This window comes from Octopus sinensis, linkage group LG6, assembly GCF_006345805.1.
Source record: "Octopus sinensis linkage group LG6, ASM634580v1, whole genome shotgun sequence".
Lineage (NCBI taxonomy): Eukaryota > Metazoa > Mollusca > Cephalopoda > Octopoda > Octopodidae > Octopus > Octopus sinensis.
In genome coordinates this window covers 111665937-111687827 of record NC_043002.1, presented here as the reverse complement: position 1 = coordinate 111687827, position 21891 = coordinate 111665937, and the positions used below count along the sequence as shown (strand labels likewise).

At 37.7% G+C, this 21891-nt stretch overlaps 2 protein-coding genes across 5 annotated transcripts in view; one reads left to right on the top strand and one right to left on the bottom strand.

Annotated features, from left to right (window-relative positions):
* Positions 1–20855, bottom strand: part of LOC115213290 (membrane-associated tyrosine- and threonine-specific cdc2-inhibitory kinase) — a 47307-nt gene extending 26452 nt beyond the window's left edge. The window contains exons 1-6 of one of the 4 annotated variants that reach the window (XM_029782222.2): positions 20835–20855; positions 15659–15769; positions 6656–6785; positions 5079–5176; positions 2407–2489; positions 781–906 (exon numbers count right to left, since the gene is read on the bottom strand). In XM_029782222.2, coding sequence (XP_029638082.1) covers positions 781–906; positions 2407–2489; positions 5079–5176; positions 6656–6785; positions 15659–15727 — 506 coding nt within the window. In that variant the 5' untranslated portion in view covers positions 15728–15769; positions 20835–20855. Of the gene's footprint in view, positions 1–780; positions 907–2406; positions 2490–5078; positions 5177–6655; positions 6786–15658; positions 16144–16830; positions 16850–20834 lie in introns of those variants that run through there. The other 3 variants (XM_036504268.1, XM_036504269.1, XM_029782224.2) reach the window with 3 other exon arrangements.
* LOC115213144 (2-oxoglutarate and iron-dependent oxygenase domain-containing protein 2-like) lies at positions 17711–18877 on the top strand. Its single transcript, XM_029782078.2, has one exon. The coding sequence runs from the start codon at positions 17831–17833 to the stop codon at positions 18863–18865; it is 1035 nt and encodes a 344-aa protein (XP_029637938.1). The 5' UTR covers positions 17711–17830; the 3' UTR covers positions 18866–18877.
* Positions 20856–21891: the final 1036 nt, after the last annotated feature.

Sequence of the window (21891 nt, the reverse complement as noted above, 5' to 3'; positions counted from 1 at the left end):
AATTCACCTCAAATCACACCCTACTGTCTTAAATAAGATACACTAGACGTTGTAAACAAAGAGGATGGTTGTGGTTGGAATGCCTTTGACTATCAAAAATACTTGATCAGAACTGGAATTACTTGCAGGTAAACAACAACACTTCCCGAGATAACATACAGCAGACACTATTTAGTACTGTTTGGTACCTCATCTGGCATCTGTATCGGTGGCACATAAAAAACACCATCCGAGCGTGGCCGTTCGCCAGCCTCGTCTGGCACCTGTGTCGGTGGCACATAAAAAGCACCCACTACACTCACGGAGTGGTTGGCGTTAGGAAGGGCATCCAGCTGTAGAAACACTGCCAGATCTGACTGGCCTGGTGCAGCCTTCGGGCTTCCCAGACCCCAGTTGAACCGTCCAACCCATGCTAGCATGGAAAGCAGACACTAAATGATGATGATGATTCCCAAAACACCTAAACATGCATATAGTATGACTGATGGTCACAGCTGAATCCAATCACAGCCAGACACAAACTTACAAGATACTGACTATGTAACCTGATACAGCTTTCTAACTCTAGGATTAATTTTATTGACATGCTGCTTCCTTCCTGATTAAGTACAAAGGCTTTATATTTTTTGGAAAAGAATCAACTAGAATGTGGTGGTTTTCATGCCTTTTCCAGGAGTTTAAGCAGCCATAGGTTGTTACTCACTTGTTCTACAACATTTATTAGAACTCTTTCAATATAGAATAGCAGAATTAGAAAACAGAAATATGATGCAAGCTTACCTTGTTTTGCATAGTTCAATCTGCATGTACAGCCTGCCCATTTCTTCCCAGGCTTGACAAAACTTCACACAGTTTGGATGGTGGCGTAACTTCTCATGTTTGGCCACTTCTTCAAGTTTTCTTTTCCTGATGAGAGGGAACATGGAAAACTTTTAAAAAAAAACATTCTTGAACTGAAATTTAGATATATACATTGTGAGGCGAGACAAATATCACCAGCTGACCGGTGTCCGCTAGTCTAGGCCGACGAAGGACAATCATCCTGAAACACATGTCCCTAGATGCAGCCCAGGCAGCCGGGAGTGTCTATCTCCCCTTTGTAAATGTATATAAGGACACAGGAAAAATGTGTCAAAGCCATCAGGAGGCGTCGATGCTTCCTAGGGCTATACAGCGGTGGTGTACCCCGCTACTGTCACGTTCGTGTTAGATTGACAGTAGACAACCATTCTATCGCCCCACCACCATACATGTCTCTACGAGAGATTTAGAAATTTAGTATTTCTGATTCTTGAACTATATTATGGTTAAGATTAATCAAAAGATTTGGATAAACCAGTCTGTAATATAAATTAAGATAATTAAAGATAGAGAGATAATATCAAACAATAACATTAACCAAGCAGAAACTGTTAGGGCCAAAACATTTAGAAAGTAAGCATTAAGCATTATTCATGTATGATTAATGTTTTGGACATGTGACCATGTCCAAATTTTACTACTTCCACGAGAATGTGATCCTGGGTCACATATGCTCGAATTGTCGGATTGAACAATAACTAGTTCTACATCATATTAAATTAGTTGACATCTAGGCACAGGTTCCGGGTTCAGTCCCACTGTGTGGCACCTTGGGCAAGTGTCTTCTGTTATAGCCCCGGGCCGACCAATGCCTTGTGAGTGGATTTGGTAGACGGAAACTGAAAGAAGCCTGTCGTATATATGTATATATATATATATATGCATGTGTGTGTGTTTGTGTGTCTGTGTTTGTCCCCCTAGCATTGCTTGACAACCGATGCTGGTGTGTTTACGTCCCCGTCACTTAGCGGTTCGGCAAAAGAGACCGATAGAATAAGTACTGGGCTTACAAAGAATAAGTCCCGGGGTCGATTTGATCGACTAAAGGCAGTGCTCCAGCATGGCCGCAGTCAAATGACTGAAACAAGTAAAAGAGAGTAAAGAGTATCTAGAAGCACAACAAAGAAATTTATTATCCTAACAATACATAGGCTAATAAAATCTACTGCTAGGTTTTAATCTCCAAGCCTCAAGATTTAAGTTACCCCTCAGTTTCAGGACATTGGGGGTAATAACCATAACTTATTTGCAGGGTGAAAGATAAAAATAAGCTGAATGGGGTGGAGAATATGAACCAAAAGCAGTTCCAGATGAAGGGGTCTGGGATAAAAAAAAAGACTGGAATATTCATTTACTATAGGGATCTAAGCAGTGAGACGATGTAATGGCAAGGAAATGAAGATTCATCAAATATGATTAGTCACGTGTGCTTTTTTTACAAGAAGCAAGTTCAGAAAAACAGAGACTGTTGTTAGTAGCAACCGAGAGAGATGGAGAGAAGAAACAAGGGTGAGTAAGTTCTTCCAGTCATGAAGAGTCACTTACCGATCTGATTCTCCACGAAATGCTTCTCTAGACTTTTTAACAGCATAGTATTGACCATCTGCTTTGCTCCGAACTTTGTACACCTGAGAAGTAAAGCAGTAAGAGAATTTCATCATCATCATCATTTACACTAGCTGGACCCGTGAAAAATTCACGGAAAACATAAAAAATTGTAGGCATCTGTAAACAGTGTACTGGTGCCATGAGGAATGTTTGTATATTATGACCGTCTGTCTTTACGTTCTAAGTTCAAATTCTGCCGAGGTCAACTTTGGGCCAGGGTGCAAGCTTTATGTAATAATAGGACGGAGCAAATGAAAGCCAGGTATAACAAAATGAAGAATCGTGCAAAGAGGGTGGTTGTGAGATCTATGAGGAAGGAAGCTGAGGAGAGGTTGAGCGGGCTGGATGAGAACCCAGATAGTGTTTAGGTTTATTAAATCAATGAAAAATGATGGAAGAGATGTTGAGGGAGGAAGATGCAAGAGGGGGAGTGATGGAAGGTTCAATTTTAGTGAGAAGAAGGAGAGGGGAAGAGTTTGGAAGGAGCATATGGAGGGAATTATGAATGAGGAGAATGAACGGGATCAGAGGGTGGAAGTTGCTGTGATGAAGGGCCCAGTAGAGCAGGTTAGTTGGGAAGAAGTAGAGGAGGCAATGAAGGAAATGAAAGGAACAGGAAAGGCAGCTGGTCCATCGGAAGTAAGTGTGGAAATGATAACTGATAGGGATTATTGTGATGACGGAGCTCTGCCAGGGGATGCTGGATGGGAGGAGAATGCCAGATTATAAGGCACTAAGGGGAAGGGGGATGCGATGAGTTATGGGGTGTATAGAGGACTGAAGCTATTGGAGCATGCAATGAAGATAGTGTTGGAGAGGAGAATTCAGAAAGGGATGGATGTGGATGAGATGCGATTTGGTTTTATGCCAGGAAGGGGGACAATAGATGCAGTGTTCATTGTAAGGAGATTGCAGGAGGAATACTGAGATACGGGGAAGGATAGGGTTCCAAGGAAGGCGACTGAGTGGGTACTGAGGAAGAGAGGTGTACTAGAGGTAACAGTGGGAGCAGTTTGTATGAGGAGGTAAAGACAAGATTGAGAATTGGATCAGAGTTGTGGGAGGAGCTTGTGGTGAAAGTTGGTGTGCATCAGGGATCTGTGTTGTCACCATTGTTATTTGCAATAGTGGTCAGGGGGAGAGGTAGACCCAGGAAGACATGGGATGAGGTAGTCAAGCATGACCTCAGAGCGTTGGGCCTCACTGAGGCAATGGCGAAGACCCAGGCTGCTTCCTGCACCAGCGCCACCTTCGCTGGCTTCTGTGCCGGTGGCACATTAAAAGCTCCAACCGATCGTGGCCGATGCCGGACCCCCTGGCAGCTGTGCAGGTGGCACATAAAAAGCACCCACTACACTCGCGGAGTGGTTGGCGTTAAGAAGGGCATCCAGCTGTAGAAACTCTGCCAGATCAGACTGGAGCCTGGTGCAGACCCTGGCTTCCCAGACCTCGGTCGAACCGTCCAACCCATGCTAGCGTGGAAAACGGACATTAAACGATGATGATGATGATGTTGATGTGGTGACAGAGAGTGCAAGGAGGGATTGCTAATGGAGATACCGTACGCAGATGACCTTGTTTTGATGAGTGAGACGATGGAGGGATTGAGGGAGAAGTTTTGGAAATGAAAGGAGGCATTTGAAGGTAAACCTCGGGAAGACAAAGGTGATGGTGAGTGGGGTGGAAGGAGAAGTGTAAGGTGGATCCATGTGGTGTATGTGGAAGGAGGGTAATGGCAAATGTGTTGTGTACGAGATGTGAGAAACGGATTCAGGGTAGATGTACGAAAATGAAGAAGGTGACCCCTTGTGGAAGATTTGAGAAAGAAGCTGGAGGGATGGCAGTCAGTGGAAACACTAGCCGACAAGGTGGAGATGGTGAGAGGGTTTTGTTATTTGGGGAATAGGGGGGATGTAAAGCAGCTGTGACAGCAAGAGCAAGACTTGGCTGGGTGAAGTTCAGGGAATATGGAACATTGTCATATGGGAAAAGGTTCTCATTAAAGGTGAAAGGAAGGGTCTATAAGAGTTGTGTGAGAGCTGCAATACTGTATGGGAGTGAGACATGGTGTTTGAGGGAGAGAGAGAGATGGCAATTTTGAGAAGGACTGACAGGGAAATGGTGAGTTGATAAGAGGAGGACTGAGGACTTGATGGGGATGCTGGGGTTGGAGGAATCAGTGGAACGGCTGGCAAGGGCGAATGGAGTGCAGTGGTATGGGCATGTGCTGAGGAGAGATGAGGAGCATGTTCTGAAGAGGGTACTAGAGTTTGAGGTAAATGGACAGCAAAAGCAAGGTAGACCAAGGAAAATGTGGAGGGAACAGGTGGAGGAGGAAATTTGGAGGATTGGCTTGAGAAGGGAGGACACCCAAAACCGGGCAAGAGGGTGTAAGGGCAGTTGCTATGGCATTGAGGTAGATCCAGCCACCCCCCATTAACAGGGACAAAACCCAGATTCAAAATGATGGATGATGATGGTGATGATGATATGCACCTGTTTTCATCTACACACATGACCATACCAGGGCAGGCTTCTCTTGAGCACACTACATCTGATGCCTCTTATGCCCATATTTTCTTGCTTTATTATAAAGTAAAAATACAAACCTCTCCAAATGAACCAGCTCCAATCTTTGAGACCACCTCAAAGCACTGATTGAAGTAAGGTTCCTTGTTATGTTCATCATAGTTTGGATTCAGTAAAGATAGACAAGATAAGGAATCAATTCTGGAAACATCATGGGAAAGATACAGACAGACATATGTAGTAAGAGTTGCATTTTTCTCAACAAACTTGTAAATTGGCAAAAATTAAGCGAAAATGAATTGGTATATTTTCAGGGACTGCTTCAGTGCCTGTAAGTACCAAAAAAAAAAAAAAAGTGGAGAAAGGAATAAAAATGATGCTGCTGTATCCCAGGAATCCTGATTGTCTGAGTTGTATTATCAATGCTTCACATCAGTTTTTCTGTGTGTACATGGCTCTTCTCCAACACAGCATACCCCTACTTGCTGCATTGACCTCCTCAGATCCCTTTTCACTACTACTCCCTATTTTTTTTGCAGGTTTCTTCTACTTGGATCGTGTGCATCAGCTCAGTCTTTTACAATTGCACTGCTCTCCTAAAACAAAAATATCTCCAGAGAGACCAAAGGGGTTTTTATGGATCAAGTGCTTAACTCCAATTTCACAGCATGAAGCAGATGAAAAACACACTTCTCCCCAGAAAGTGTATAAATCTATTGTTTACAAGTAAAACTGCCACATGATCCAGTCCCTATGGCTGAGAATTGGAACAAGCTGTTCTATCCATAGATACAAACAGATTCAAACTCATGACCTATTAGTATATAGTCTTAATATCCACTGATGAATTTCACATTTACGCTACTAATAGAACTGGTCACTGTTTCTTTGTGTGGAGGCGCAATGGCCCAGTGGTTAGGGCAGCGGACTCGCGGTCGTAGGATCGCAGTTTCGATTCCCAGACCGGGCGTTTTGAGTGTTTATTGAGTGAAAACACCTAAAGATCCACGAGGCTCCGGCAGGGGATGGTGGTGATCCCTGCTGTACTCTTTCACCACAACTTTCTCTCACTCTTACTTCCTGTTTCTGTTGTACCTGTATTTCAAAGGGTTGGCCTTGTCACTCTCTGTGTCACGCTGAATATCCCCGAGAACTACGTTAAGGGTACACGTGTGTCTGTGGAGTGCTCAGCCACTTACACGTTAATTTCACGAGCAGGCTGTTCCGTTGATTCGGATCAACCGGAACCCTCATCGTCGTAACCGACGGAGTGCTTCCAAAAAATGTTTATTTGTAGACACAGACTACTTCTTCATGCAAGGATTAATTTGACATTTGAAGTTAGAATTGTAGGTATTCAATTTAAAGGATAAAGTTTATTTGTAAAAAAGGGGGGCAGAACATATGAAATAAATATTATATTCATAAAACTAAAATATATATTAACAGTATTATAGCTACTAAACAGTTAACATGAGTACAACTAGCCACAGTATACATATCTGGATAATAGATGCTAAACAGTTTTGTACAACTAAGCATTGTATGTAATATTATTACATTAGTATTACAGATGTTGAAAAGTGACTTTTGAAAGAAAATTATTTACACATTTTCACATACAAAACTACAATTTCTGCAAACATTAAAAGGATATTGTTGTTTGTTTTATGGAATGATACAGGTAATGCTTTCTGTTGCAAACGAAGGGCAAATATTCGGCTGAATGGAGGTGCACTCTTCACAGGAGGTTTTGGTGGCAATGAATCACGAGGTGTGCCCCTAGCCTGCAACAAGCAATGCAATAAATGGTTACACAGAAATACTAACAGCAGAAGCATGACTTAACGAGTAGGTTTACTTAAATGATAATTCGGACACAAAAGACAATTCATAAAGATTGTTGTTGCTTAGTCTTATCATCTTTAAACTCATGTTAAAAAGAATTTTAGCTGCAACCAGCCAATCGTTTTGCATAAGGGAAAGAGTGATTTGAAGAAGTGGTTTTTATTTCTAGCCAGGCAAACAACTGCACAGAGGTTCCTCTATTGGCTCGATTTCTATAATCCCTTAATCGATTATCCCGAATTTACTCGTGCATCGCAAATGTATCTTTTTAGAACCAGACGAGTATCATCATTTAGCGTCCGCTTTCCATGCTAGCATGGGTTGGATGGTTCAACTGGGGTCTGTGAAGCCAGAAGGCTGCATCAGGCCCAGTCTGATCTGGCAGTGTTTCTACGGCTGGATGCTCTTCCTAACACCAACCACTCCTGAGTGTAGTGGGTGCTTTTTACGTGCCACCCGCACAGGTGCCAGACGGAGCTGGCAAACGGCCACGAACGGATGGTGCTTTTTATGTGCCACCGGCACGGGGGCCAGGCGAGGCTGGCAACGGTCACGAACGGATGGTGCTTTTTACGTGCCACTGGCACAGGTGCCAGACGGAGCTGGCAACCGGCCACGGACGGATGGTGGTTTTTACATGCCAGCACTCAAACGAGTTTATTTGTTTTGTGTCGTTTCATTTTTGAGCAATCACGAATTTACTCGCCTTGTCGTACACCTGGCAACACATATTCTGGCGCCATTTCAAAGAATTTCTGCTTCTGAGTTTTGAACCATTACTTCGGTGCATTCTCAGATTCAGGAGGAGGTTGATGTCATTTTAGAACCGTCTCGTTTTGATTCTCTATTATTTATACAAATAAGAGAATTATTTACGCATTTTTTTCTTCTCAAAACGGATGAAGATTTAGTTATATTCAGCGATCATGAAAGCGATTTTTCCTTTCATAATCTGGGAAGCTCTGGGGATGAATTAGACACATGGAGTTCAGACTCTGACAATGTTTCAGAAGATAATCAGATAGATGCACGTGCATGGCACGAAATCAATTGCTTGTCTGATTCGAAGAGAAAGCAAGTAGCTTGCTAACCAACCACATGGTTCTGGGTTCAGTCCCACTGCGTGGCATCTTGGGCAAGTGTCTTCTACTATAGCCTCGGGCCGACCAATGCCTTGTGAGTGGATTTGGTAGACGGAAACTGAAAGAAGCCTGTCGTATATATGTATATATATATATATATATATATATATATATGTATGTGTGTTTGTGTTTGTCCCCCTAGCATTGCTTCACAACTGATGCTGGTGCGTTTACGTCCCCGTCACTTAGCGGTTCAGCAAAAGAGATCGATAGAATAAGTCCCGGGGTCGATTTGCTCGACTAAAGGCGGTGCTCCAGCATGGCTGCAGTCAAATGACTAAAAGAACAAAAGAACTTGTGTGATGTCTGCAAGATAACTTCTTGTTTTAAAAATTATCATTTTAAATAAACTGTCAATCTCATTTTTAAAAATATTTTTGATTTAAAAGCAATACATATAAAAAAATCGAAGATAGTTAAGTTATGTGTATTTTTTCAATGTCTGAGTTAACTCGTTTAAATCCAAATGAGTAAAAGTACATTTTAATTTCTATAATAAAAAATAAAGGAAACAAGATAAAAAAAAACAACTTTTTTTTGTAATTAACAGTGTATAAAATAAAAAAAGAAATAAAAAAAATATGTTCTGAAATGAAATGCCATGTCAAAATAATTGATCCATTAACCCTTTTGTTACCAACCCATCTGAAACCGGTTCTGGCTCTGTTGTACAATTGTCTTGTTTTCTTAAGGTTTCAATTAAAATCTTCCACCAAATCTTAGTCAAAATCTATGTTCCTAATACTAGCTTAATGATTACTAAGTTATTTTACTAAATTCTTTGTTATATTTAAAGTAATTGAAAGAAACACAGAGCATCTCAAAATAAATACAGTAACGAAAGGGTTAAGGGGTTAAAGGAAGTTAAACAGAAATTGATATGGACTTCTTTGGATAAGGTAATTTAAATGGTAAACAATTAGTGTCCGCACTGCTAACACAAGTGATTGAGCTTTTGAGAGTTGTTTTCTGCTAACAGGTTAACCAAAACATCTAACTAGCTCATGAATTTTCTCAGTATCCCATAAGAATTAACTTTCCATTTAACCCCACCAAAGTTAGTAAAATAATTACACATAAATAATTGTGAAAAAAATTCGTATTTATAATTAATGACAATGAATTCTAAAAGATTTTGAATCAACTGTCCTAAAAAAAAAAAAAAAAATTACATTTATAGAAAATTAATTCAAAATATCCTCTAGACCAGTGCTTCTCAAACTATCTGATGGGGCATACCAGCAATTTTTTTTTTCCAATGTGCCAGAGACTGCTAATATTTCTTAGTAATATTAATTTATACTGGAAACAATATATATAATCTTTATATATAAAAGAGAGGTTGTGTGCTTTCTCCTACGATTTAGATTCCTAACTACTCCCACATTTTGCGGTGCAGTTTAACCAAAACCAGGTATCTTATAGTCGTGATTCATATCGAGCCCTTCTGGGTATTAGCGCGTGTCTACGATGAGTCTACAATTTTAAAAAAAATTTACCATCAATTTTTCACATTTTTAATGCATTTTTGGCATATATAAGGGAAGTAACTCTCTAAAAAAATTTATTATTAAATCTCAGAACGTAAAAAGCTACAGTAACACCCCCCCTTTGTGGTTAACCATATTGAGATGGCTTTTATACTTTACATCTCTAAAAATGCTTATATAGTTATTTCCCTTACAAACCCGAGCAACGCCGGGCGATACTGCTAGTAATGAATATAATAAAAGTTGACAATTTTTTTTTATCTCATATTTATTTTGTAAACAAATAATACAATATTACATAAACATTTTATAAGGTCCCTGTCTTTACTGGAAATCTGCCACATACCAGCAGCTGATGGCTCAAGGACTGGCACCTGTCCACAGACCACCACTTTGAGTAGCACTACTCACAATACATAGAGAGGGGAAGAAAAGAGTATCCAAAGAGTTTTCAACAATACCATTTTCAGATTTATGCCATCATAATAAGTTCAATATCCACTTTTCCATGCTTGCATTGGTTGGACGGAATTTATAGTGGAAGATTTTCTACAGTCAGATGGCCTCATTGCCAACCCTCACATCTGCTCCTGACCAGACATGCTTTCACAGAAGATTGGAAACAAAGGACACCAGTTGCTTGATGGTGACACTTGTTTACAGTTACCACTTGAAGTCAAGGCAAGGAGACATGAACACACACACACCAGGCTTCTTTCAGTTTCTATCAACTAAATTCACTCACAAGATTTTGGTCGGCTCCGCCCCATAGTCTTAATATCCACTTAAGTCTTAATATCCACTGACGAATTTCACATTTACGCTACTAATAAAACTGGTCACTGTTTATTTGTGTGGAGGCACAATGGCCCAGTGGTTAGGGCAGCGGACTCACGGTTTCGATTCCCAGACCGGGCGTTTTGAGTGTTTATTGAGCGAAAACACCTAAAGCTCCACGAGGCTCTGGCAGGGGATGGTGGTGATCCCTGCTGTACTCTTTCACCACAACTTTCTCTCACTCTTACTTCCTGTTTCTGTTGTACCTGTATTTCAAAGGGCCGGCCTTGTCACTCTCTGCGTCACGCTGAATATCCCCGAGAACTACGTTAAGGGTACAAGAAGACACTCGCCAAAGCGCCAAGCAGTGAGACAGAACCTTGAACAAAGTGGTTGGGATGCAAACTTCTTACCATATAGCCACACCCGTCAAACTACGAGAAATAATTATTTTGATCTTTACGCAGGTAAATAGGTAAATATCACGGTCAGGATTTCATGCTTAGTTTCGTTTTAGATTTTTATCCAAAATATGAGTAAAAAATATTTTCATCAATAAATTTGGATCTTAACCAAAATGAAAATCTAAAAACAGCAATCTGTGACACGGAGAGATTTAGCCATTGTTTCAAGCAAATCAAGGATGTCCCTTGATTTGCTTCAAACAAAATGATAGGTGCAGGAGTGGCTGTGTGGTAAGTAGCTTGCTAACCAACCACATGGTTCCGGGTTCAGTCCCACTGCGTGGCATCTTGGGCAAGTGTCTTCTACTATAGCCCCGGGCCGACCAATGCCTTGCGAGTGGATTTGGTAGATGGAAACTGAAAGAAGCCTGTCGTATATATGTGTATATATATATATATATATATGTGTGTGTGTGTGTTTGTCCCCCTAGCATTGCTTGACAACCGATGCTGTTGTGTTTACGTCCCCGTCACTTAGCGGTTCGGCAAAAGAGACCGATAGAATAAGTACTGGGCTTACAAAGAATAAGTCCCGGGGTCGATCTGGTCGACTAAAGGCGGTTCTCCAGCATGACCACAGTTAAATGACTGAAACAAGTAAAAGAGTAAAAGAGTAAAAGAGTAAAAGAGTAAAAGAGTAAAAGAGTAAAAGAGTAAAAGAGTAAAAGAGTAAAAGAGTAAAAGAGTAAAAGAGTAAAAGAGTAAAAGAGTAAAAGAGTAAAAGAGTAAAAGAGTATGACGATGATGATATGCACCTGTTTTCATCCATACACATGACCATACCAGGGCAGGCTTCTCTTGTGCACACTACATCTGATGCCCCTTATGCCCAAATTTTCTTGCTTAACTTCCTCGCTGACAGCCTTCACACAGCAATTTTACTACCGGCCAGCCGGGTTTCTTTCAAATCACATCTTACCATCTTAGATAAGTGGAACACTATGAAAAATGTGGTATGAGTGTAAACTGTAGTTGGAGTGAAACAAAATATAAAAAAGAATAGGTCCACTCGGCCAGAGCTCGTTTGAAGTAGAGTAAATGAATTTAGTTGTGGTGCACCTGAGCACTCTCCTTTACTTGTTTCAGTCATTTGACTGCAGCCATGCTGGAGCACCGCCGTTAATCGAGCAACTCGACCCCGGGACTTATTCTTTTGTAAGCCCAGTACTTATTCTATCGGTCTCTTTTGCCGAACCGCTAAATGACGGGGACATAAACACACCAGCATCGGTTGTCAAGCAATGCTAGGGGGACGAACACAGACACACACACGCATATATATATATATATATGTGTGTGTGTGTGTTTGTCCCCCTAGCATTGCTTGACAACCGATGCTGTTGTGTTTACGTCCCCGTCACTTAGCGGTTCGGCAAAAGAGACCGATAGAATAAGTACTGGGCTTACAAAGAATAAGTCCCGGGGTCGATCTGGTCGACTAAAAAAAGGCGGTCCTCCAGCATGGCCGCAGTTAAATGACTGAAACAAGTAAAAGAGTAAAAGAGTATGACGATGATGATATGCACCTGTTTTCATCCATACACATGACCATACCAGGGCAGGCTTCTCTTGTGCACACTACATCTGATGCCCCTTATGCCCAAATTTTCTTGCTTAACTTCCTCGCTGACAGCCTTCACACAGCAATTTTACTACCGGCCAGCCGGGTTTCTTTCAAATCACATCTTACCATCTTAGATAAGTGGAACACTATGAAAAATGTGGTATGAGTGTAAACTGTAGTTGGAGTGAAACAAAATATAAAAAAGAATAGGTCCACTCGGCCAGAGCTCGTTTGAAGTAGAGTAAATGAATTTAGTTGTGGTGCACCTCAGCACTCTCCTTTACTTGTTTCAGTCATTTGACTGCAGCCATGCTGGAGCACCGCCGTTAATCGAGCAACTCGACCCTGGGACTTATTCTTTTGTAAGCCCAGTACTTATTCTATCGGTCTCTTTTGCCGAACCGCTAAATGACGGGGACATAAACACACCAGCATCGGTTGTCAAGCAATGCTAGGGGGACGAACACAGACACACACACGCATATATATATATATATACACATATATACGACGGGCTTAAGAAAACAGCTGGCATTGAATTGGCAAACGTTTGTCATGATGACATCTCTTGAATATTTTTTTATCACAAGCACCATCCGAACGTGACCGATGTCAGCACCGCCTTGACTGGCTTCTGTGCCGGTAGCACAAAAAAAAAAAAAAAAAAAAAGCACCGACTGATCGTGGCCGATGCCAGACCCCCCTGGCACCTGTGCAGGTGGCACGTAAAAAGCACCCACTACACTCGCGGAGTGGTTGGCGTTAGGAAGGGCATCCAGCCGTAGAAACACTGCCAGATCAGACTGGAGCCTGGGGCAGCCCTTGGCTCCCCAGACCCTGGTCGAACCGTCCAACCCATGGAAGGCGGACGCTAAATGATGATGATGATGATGAAACAAAACCAAAACATATGTTCCAACGAACCCCACACAACAAAACATTAGGAAATTTGGGACAGAAATAAGAGCTTCGGCCCAGAAACCTCAAATACCTTCCAAGTTCAAACTCCGAATTTGTCTTTTCCTTTGTGGACGATAAAGACAGGCTGGATCGACTTCACTCTTCCTTACAAATTTTGTTTTATGCCATTGTAAAAATCAATATTTGTATTGTAGAAACCACGATTATGATGTACTTGGGTAAACAAATCATGTCATTAATCAGTAATCAAGAGTCGGGGATTTTGTTTTTCTTGTAGGAATTAAGAAAAATGGAACTCAAATGTTTCAACTAGTTATCAATATAGGCAATCGGAAGGGAATTCAGCATCCTAAGGGAGAGGGTTAAACGCTGTTGCGCCGTATTCACAACGAAATTAGCATCGTTGTGGACGCTAAAGAAAATTTCCACCTCACAACTGAGGTAAATGGAAAAAAGATACACAACTTAATGTTTATAGTTTACAGAAATATTTCTTTTGATCCTCTTTGACTGTAATGCAATGACTAGTAATTCGCATCTTCCAAATGTCGTCCGCAGAGTAAACTTATGAGGCATTCCAACCACGACTGTCCCATCTTTTTCATACGCACTATTCACACATTTTTACAATCTACACTTTCATTTTTTTAACGTGATTCAAAGCAGATTTGGTTGCTATTTCTAGCAGGTCAAGTGACCGCCTAGACGTTCCCTCGTTGGTTACAGGCAGTTAATATAATAAACCCATCGGTGTCATGAAACAAGGGGTAACTGGTAGCAACAAGAGTTGTGGGTGTGTCACAAATTAAGGTTTAGCAAAGCTAAAAAAACAAAATGTTACTCCGCCAACAGTACAACTCTATAAAGGCGGGAACCACTCTTACTTTGAAGTGTCAAAAAGTTTCTCTACACTTTTCAACAATCCAAGATTATTTCTCAAATGCAGTTTTTTTTCCCTTCTTTCCCATTAATAGGATTTAGTCAATAATCTTCCAGAAATTGAAATTAATATCTGAGCAAGGCCAAGGTCAATATTGGATAGATTTTGGAGAAATAAGCTCTTTTAAAAGTTTGTTTATATATAACTTTTCAGAACTTTTTTACAAAATTCAAAACATTTAAATCGTAAACTTGTAGAGACTAATTAAGCGTTAGCAGACACTACTTTCCAAGAGCCTGGGTTTGGAGAATGACAGAATATGTAGGAACCTAACATCATAACATTTATTCTAAAGGTAAAAAGATAGAAAGAAAGAAAAAAAGAAAAGGTGGAAACATTCCTTTACAATTAATTACTGACATGAAATTTCTTTAATCAAAACGCTTTTTCTCTGTAGTAAATAGTAAGAGTTTCTTAAGCATTTAATCAATCTCTTTTCTTTTCTACAAATATATTATGACCAGCCTAATAGGCGCAGGAGTGGCTGTGTGGTAAGTAGCTTGCTAACCAACCACATGGTTCTGGGTTCAGTCCCACTGCGTGGCATCTTGGGCAAGTGTCTTCTGCTATAGCCCCGGGCCGACCAATGCCTTGTGAGTGGATTTGGTAGACGGAAACTGAAAGAAGCCTGTCGTATATATGTATATATATGTGTGTGTGTGTTTGTTCCCCTAGCATTGCTTGACAACCGATACTGGTGTGTTTACGTCCTCGTCACTTAGCGGTTCGGCAAAAAGAGACCGATAGAATAAGTACTGGGCTTACAAAATGAATAAGTCCCGGGGTCGATTTGCTCGACTAAATGCGGTGCTCCAGCATGGCCGCAGTCAAATGACTGAAACGAGTAAAAGAGTGAAAAGAGCCTCCTCAAAACTGGATTTGTCAACTTAACATTATTCTGAAGAAATAAATATAAGCTGAGGTGGATAAGACAAAGCAACAGTTGGGAGATGAACATTACTGGAAGGCGAACAAGCCAAAACATACACGATGGAGGAAGGTTAATTGGAGGTAGGTTAATTGTGTAGACTCTTGTCTTCATCCAAACAAGTTTTGTTTCATAGAATTTGAAAATGTTCATTTCTTTGTAAGACAGGATGAGAATGAAGGGAAGAGAATTAAAGTAGAATAAACATTTTTGTGGGTGGATGTTCTTAGCAAACGTTAACATCAAAAGAATTAAAGAAAAGCAATTAATATAAACTGACAGCGTTGAGTAGAAATAAACAAAAATGATAAATAAATAAGGTGGGTCTGACAGGTTTCGGCTGAAGAAAAAAAGGCGGAGTTTGTTTAGGGAGTTTGAAAGGGGCGAAAACAATTAACACGTTTAATTAAAATATTGACAATGAATTTAGATAATGAAAGAGAAATATGTTATCTCACTCCGAGCCGCATCATGTGGAAATAAAATACAAGTATGAATGAACAAGAAACGAATCTTAAAGGCAAAAACCGAATGAAAGGAGCCAACTTGGAAGACACATGGCAACTGTTAGGAATCATTGACTTACTTTCTTTGTACTAAATGTTGCAGTTTCTGTGAAAAACTTCGGTGTCGGTCTGGGACTTGAAAATGCCATTTAAGTAACAGTAGTTAATCAAAATAAATGAAGAGGAAGATAGATATTTCTATGCGTTTTTTTGGCAACTTGTTGGTGAAGATCTTTCCACAACAAGTTCTCACGACTTCTTCGAATTCGCGCTAATTTTTGTTTTCAGGAAGCAGCGCGCTGATTGGTCAATAATTCTTATGGCTGTTGCTGACGGATTTGTCAAATTTTTAAGAATTTATACTTAAATTGAATAAATCGTAGCTCTCACACTCTAAACAATTTATTCTTCTAACAATATTACAACGCACGAATGCATAATTTCTATCATCGTAATAGTTTTAATTGCCTCCGACAGTAATTACGAAGAGATATTTTCAATCTAGCTTCGCATTCAAATTGACAAATGAAAACACGCGTTAGAAACGACGGTTGGTCCATTAATACTCGGGGCATTTAATTCGTTTAAATGGATTGACGGCGTTTGTTTGTTTATTTCCTAGTTTTTAAACAAAGGTACTTTTGGTTTTTTTTTAGTCAACCGATTTTTGTTCGGTATAAGTACACACGTGACTTTGTTTACATTTCTGAAGATAACAGAAGCCCTTTTCTATCCTAAACATAACCCTAACCCCCCATATATATATATAAAAAAAAACCCCACTTTTTTAAAATATATCCAGTACTTCTAACACAAACCCTAATCCCATTCCTAACACCCTATATATAAAAAAAACCCACTTTTTTTTAATATATCCAGTACTTCTAACACAAACCCTAATCCTAATCCTAATCCTAATCCCCCATATATAAAAAAAAAACCACTTTTTTGAAATGTATCCAGTTCTTCCGGAAGTACACCGGTACCTGTACCGTAACATCGCCTAAATGGGTTATTCATGTGTTTTAAGGTATACACAATAGTTAAATTATATTTTTCAAGTTTAATCAATATTTGTTTTTTTTTTATTTTATTTTGTTCCATTTGAAATAGTGACACAAGTTGACCTTGTCGGGTGGGGATGGAATAAAAGCGACAGGTTTTTCCCTCTGCAAACCTATACTTTTACTGTCGCTCTAAAATAGTTATTTGGTACTGTTGACAAAGTTGAAAGATTACCAAAATACCAATAATTTTCCAGTCTCATTCAACACGTTGTATGTTATGGGGAGATCAGTCACCTTTAATTTAATTTCTACCTTAACTTCTTCCGCTTCTATTTTATTCCCAGAACTTTAATAATTATTATGAAGAATTTATTGTATACAGTGCTCCGGTGTACTACAACTCATCAGAAAAGGTAGCCGAAAGTGCATGTACAGTACATAGGATGCACAAAAAGTGAACAATGAATACGTCCTTAAAAAAATGAGGGAGGAACACCAGGTATATTCAACATAAAATTAGTGACTGTAATTAACTAAAACTCGTTCGAGTATAAAAATTTTATATATACTTAGAATATATATACATAGTGGGGGTTGTTTCAATGGAAGAGACGATTTTCTTCCAATAATAATATTAATAAAGATAGATAAATACATCTTTAAAATCAAGCTTTTATAGTCTTTTTTTATATATATGTATTTATCTTTTTTTTATATATATGTATTTATCAGGTGGTGCTATTAAGTTAGACATGGCCTGGACCAATCTTTGGTCGAAACATATCTAAGTTTATCTAAGTTTTATCAAATTTTGAACGAACATTTTAGGAAATAAGATTGAAAAGTTAACAACTAGCAACAAGATGCACAGCCTAATTTATCACCACCACTAATTACTCTTTCGTTTTTGTGTGTGAATAAATAAATATATTGGCTTTGGAAACGTGACAGTCTGCTTGCATTACCAACAAAGAAAAACAGTCACTGTTTGTAAATACTTTCTCATACTCTTTTAAGTTAACCTTTTTTTTTTCTTTTACTTCCTAACTTTTTTCCACGCAACTTTTATTGTCCTACGTCATAATTAGACTTATAGTGACGTCACTGATCACTTATCAGTTATTTATTTATTATTCCTGCAAACTTGGCGCTTTATAGGCGTGTATAATTTTTTTCTTTAATCAGTTATTATTTTTCATGATGTTTTCCAAACAAAACTATTAATCAGTTATTTCGAATTTAATTATGTTTTACAATTGTGCATGCTTCTACAGCCGTAACATATTTCTAAGAAAATATGGGTTGCACATTACTTACAAAGATGAATGTTCATTTAAAACCCTTTACGGCGAAACTCTGCGACAAAAGGGTTGCAAGTCTAATGAACAATTTGAAGCAATATTTAAAGAGATAAAAGATGAAATACAGAGAAGGCGTGATATATGTAAAAGTGCTTTACATCGACGTGAACTGATCGCATCCAGGTACAGACCATTGCATCCAAGTATTTATTTGCTGAAAGAATCATTTTTGGATCCTAAATTCTTGCATTTGGTTTACTTATGCAAGAACGCAGGAATGAATGAGGATGTTAAAAAATCTATCACTGTACATAAATCGTTTCGTCTCTATGCATTTCCTATTTTTACGCAAGAGTTTTGCGACATGCTCATCGAAGAACTGGAATATTTTGAAAGAAGTGATTTACCCAAAGGCCGACCAAATACAATGAGCAATAACGGTTGCCTGCTCGAAGAATTAGGTTTTGATAAGGAGTTCCTAGAGCCTCTAAGAATGAATTATATATCATGGATTACACGATTCTTGTTTCCCGATTTCGGAGGTGGTAGCCTTGATTCTCATAGAGTTTTTACTGTGAAGTATTCAATGGGGCAAGATAGAAACCTTGGTGCTCATTATGACAATGCTGAAATAACACTGAATGTCTGCCTTGGTAAAGATTTTAGTGCGGGTGGCTTGAACTTCCGCGGACTTAACACAGAAATGTATGAAACGTCAACTTATCATTATCCTAACTCGCCGAGATACGGAATCCTTCATCGAGGTCGCCAGATGCACGAAGCACTTCCTATTGAATCTGGAACCCGACATAATATGGTTATGTGGATGAGATCGTCATCAGTGAGGAATCACCTGTGCCCGATGTGTCTTAGTGTCCCCCAGTTGGAAAAAGATACGACTGGAGGCTACGGTCAAGGCTTCACGATGCGTGAGGAAAGACAGGACAATCCACGTTTTGTTGATGTTTGCGTTGTATAAACCTTAACCTGTTGGGTATTATCAGTTTTATTTTTCATTATTGCATTCAAATTTAAATCTAATAAAATATGAAAATTTTATTTCAAGTAAACAAAATGAGCTGTTTTCACTTTTTCCCTACTTTTCTACTCAATTTCAATTCCTGTTTTAACTTATTTTGATCTCAAATGTTGTTTTTCTGTTAATTTGAAATTTCTCCAAGAAATTATTGCGATATTTCCACAAACTTTATATTGAAGATTTTAATTTTGTGTGATTTTAATTTTTTTCTTTATATAAAAGTTAATATCTCTTTGTTTTTCTGAATCTCCCTCTGAAAATAAAAAAGTTTTATCGTTTTCCATTTTACAGAATATTCTTAATGTTTCCTTTATAGTAGTCACTAGCAACAGAATTCAGCAGCGATAGTGTTTATGTTGTGGTCTTGAGATGTGCTAGAAATAACAGCTAAATCGCCCTTAAATTACACGATTTTTTTTTTGTATATTTATATGAATTCCCGTGAGTAGAAAACAATTTCGCTAATATTCTTCCGAAAATTCCAAAAAATAAAAAAGTTATGAGTGGTTATTTGAGGTGCTTACACCAAAATTCTACCGTTTTTTTATTTTTATAGCGTTGGATATGTTTGGCTATATATCCACTTCAGTGGATTCTTCACATTACCTCAAATGTGGGTGAAGGTATAGTTGGCTATTTCAGTCCAATGTATGACTGATGTTTTATTTTATCAACCTTGGAAATAAAGCTGAATTTGGCAAACCTTACACTACTTCCTTCCTTCAGGAATTCTCTATATGTGCATTATTTATATATATATATATATATATATATATATATATATATATATATGTATGTATATATATGTATGTATATATATATGTATGTATATATATATATATTATATATATATATGTATGTATATATATGTATGTATGTATATATATATGTATGTATGTATAAATATATATATATATGTATAAATATATATTTATATATATATATGTATAAATATATATTTATATATATATATGTATAAATATATATTTATATGTATAAATATATATTTATTATATATATATGTATAAATATATATTTATATATATATATATATAATATATATATGTATATATATATGTATAAATATATATTATATATATATATATGTATAAATATATATTTATTATATATATGTATAATATATATTTATATATATATATAATATGTATAAATATATATATTTATATATATATATAATGTATAAATATATATATATATATATATATATATGTATGTATAAATATATATTTATATATGTATGTATAAATATATATTTATATATATATGTATAAATATATATTTATATATATATATATATGTATAATATATATTTATATATAATATATATATGTATAAATATATATTATATATATATATATATATGTATAAATATAATATTTATATATATATTATATATGTATAAATATATATTATATATTATATATTTATATATATATGTATAAATATAATATTATATATATTATATATTTATATATATATGTATAAATATATATTTATATATATATATATATATATATATATATATGTGTATAAATATATATATATATATGTATATAATATATATATATGTATATAAATATATATATATGTATAAATATATATATATATTTATATATATATATTTATATATATATAAATATTTATATTTAGATATATATAAATATTTATATTTAGATATATATAAATATATATATATTTATATATAATAATAAATATTAGGTAATAATTTGACACTGAATTATTGGAAGTCCACCTGAAGATTGTCGATCAAGACAAGAAACGATTGTAGTGGCGGTTTTTTTGACTATTTATTAAAATTTTATGTATTGATTAAGTCTTTCCTTGTTTGTTTTGCAAAATAGTGGTTTTGTCTCGAATAATATTTTATTATATTTATATATATATATTTATATATATATAAATATATATATTTATATATATATATATATTTTATATATATATATAGTACAGTAGACAGCCGTTAGGGCAAAGAAACAGGCCTGGAGGGATGGGGGTAGCAGGGAACTGTACCAGGTAGCCAAAAGGGAGGCCGGGCGGCAGGTATACATAGCCAAAGGGGAAGCAGAAAAGAAGAAATTTGCCAATGTCCAGCGATGTGAGGAGCGAAGAACTGAGGTATTTCGGATTGCAAGACAGTGTGTGAGAGAAAATGGTGATGTCACAGGAGAGAAATGCATCTGCATGGATGATGGTGCCCTTGCTTTCAATGTTTCTGAAAAGAAAGAGGCTTGGAGAAGCCATTATGAGAGACTGCTGAATGAATGGGAGGAGGAGAGCCTGCCAAATGTTGACCCGGTAGAGGGACCAGCTATCCCAATACACAGCTCCCTAGTAGTTAAAGCAATTAAGGGTACGGCCCATCAGGAATCACTGCTGAGATGTTTAAAACATCTGGTGGTGTGGGCTATGGCCTAGTCACCTGCAGGTAGTTCATAATGGAGTCATACCCAATGACTGGTGTAGCAGCACCATAGTCAACTGCTACAAGGGTAAAGGTCATGCTCTAGATAGAAATAACTACAGGGGTATTAAACTGTTGGATCAGGTGATGGTCACAGAGAGGGTCATAATCCATCTCATTCGGGAGAGAGTTTGCTTAGATGAGATGCAGTTCGGTTTTGTGCCGGGTAGAAGCACCACTGATGCCATATTTCTGGTTCAACAACTGCAGGAGAAATACCTAGCTAAAGATAAACTCCTCTACATAGCTTTCATGGACTTGGAGAAAGCCTTTGACAGGGTCCCCCGATCCCTTATCTGGTGGGTGATGCGGAAACTGGAGATTGATGGATGGTTAATTAGGGCTGTACAGGCCCTATACAGAGAGGCTGTCAGCAAGGTTAGGATTGGCAATGAGTATAGTGAAGAATTCCGGGTAGAAGTAGGGGTCCATCAAGGTTCAGCCCTCAATCCCCTTTTATTCA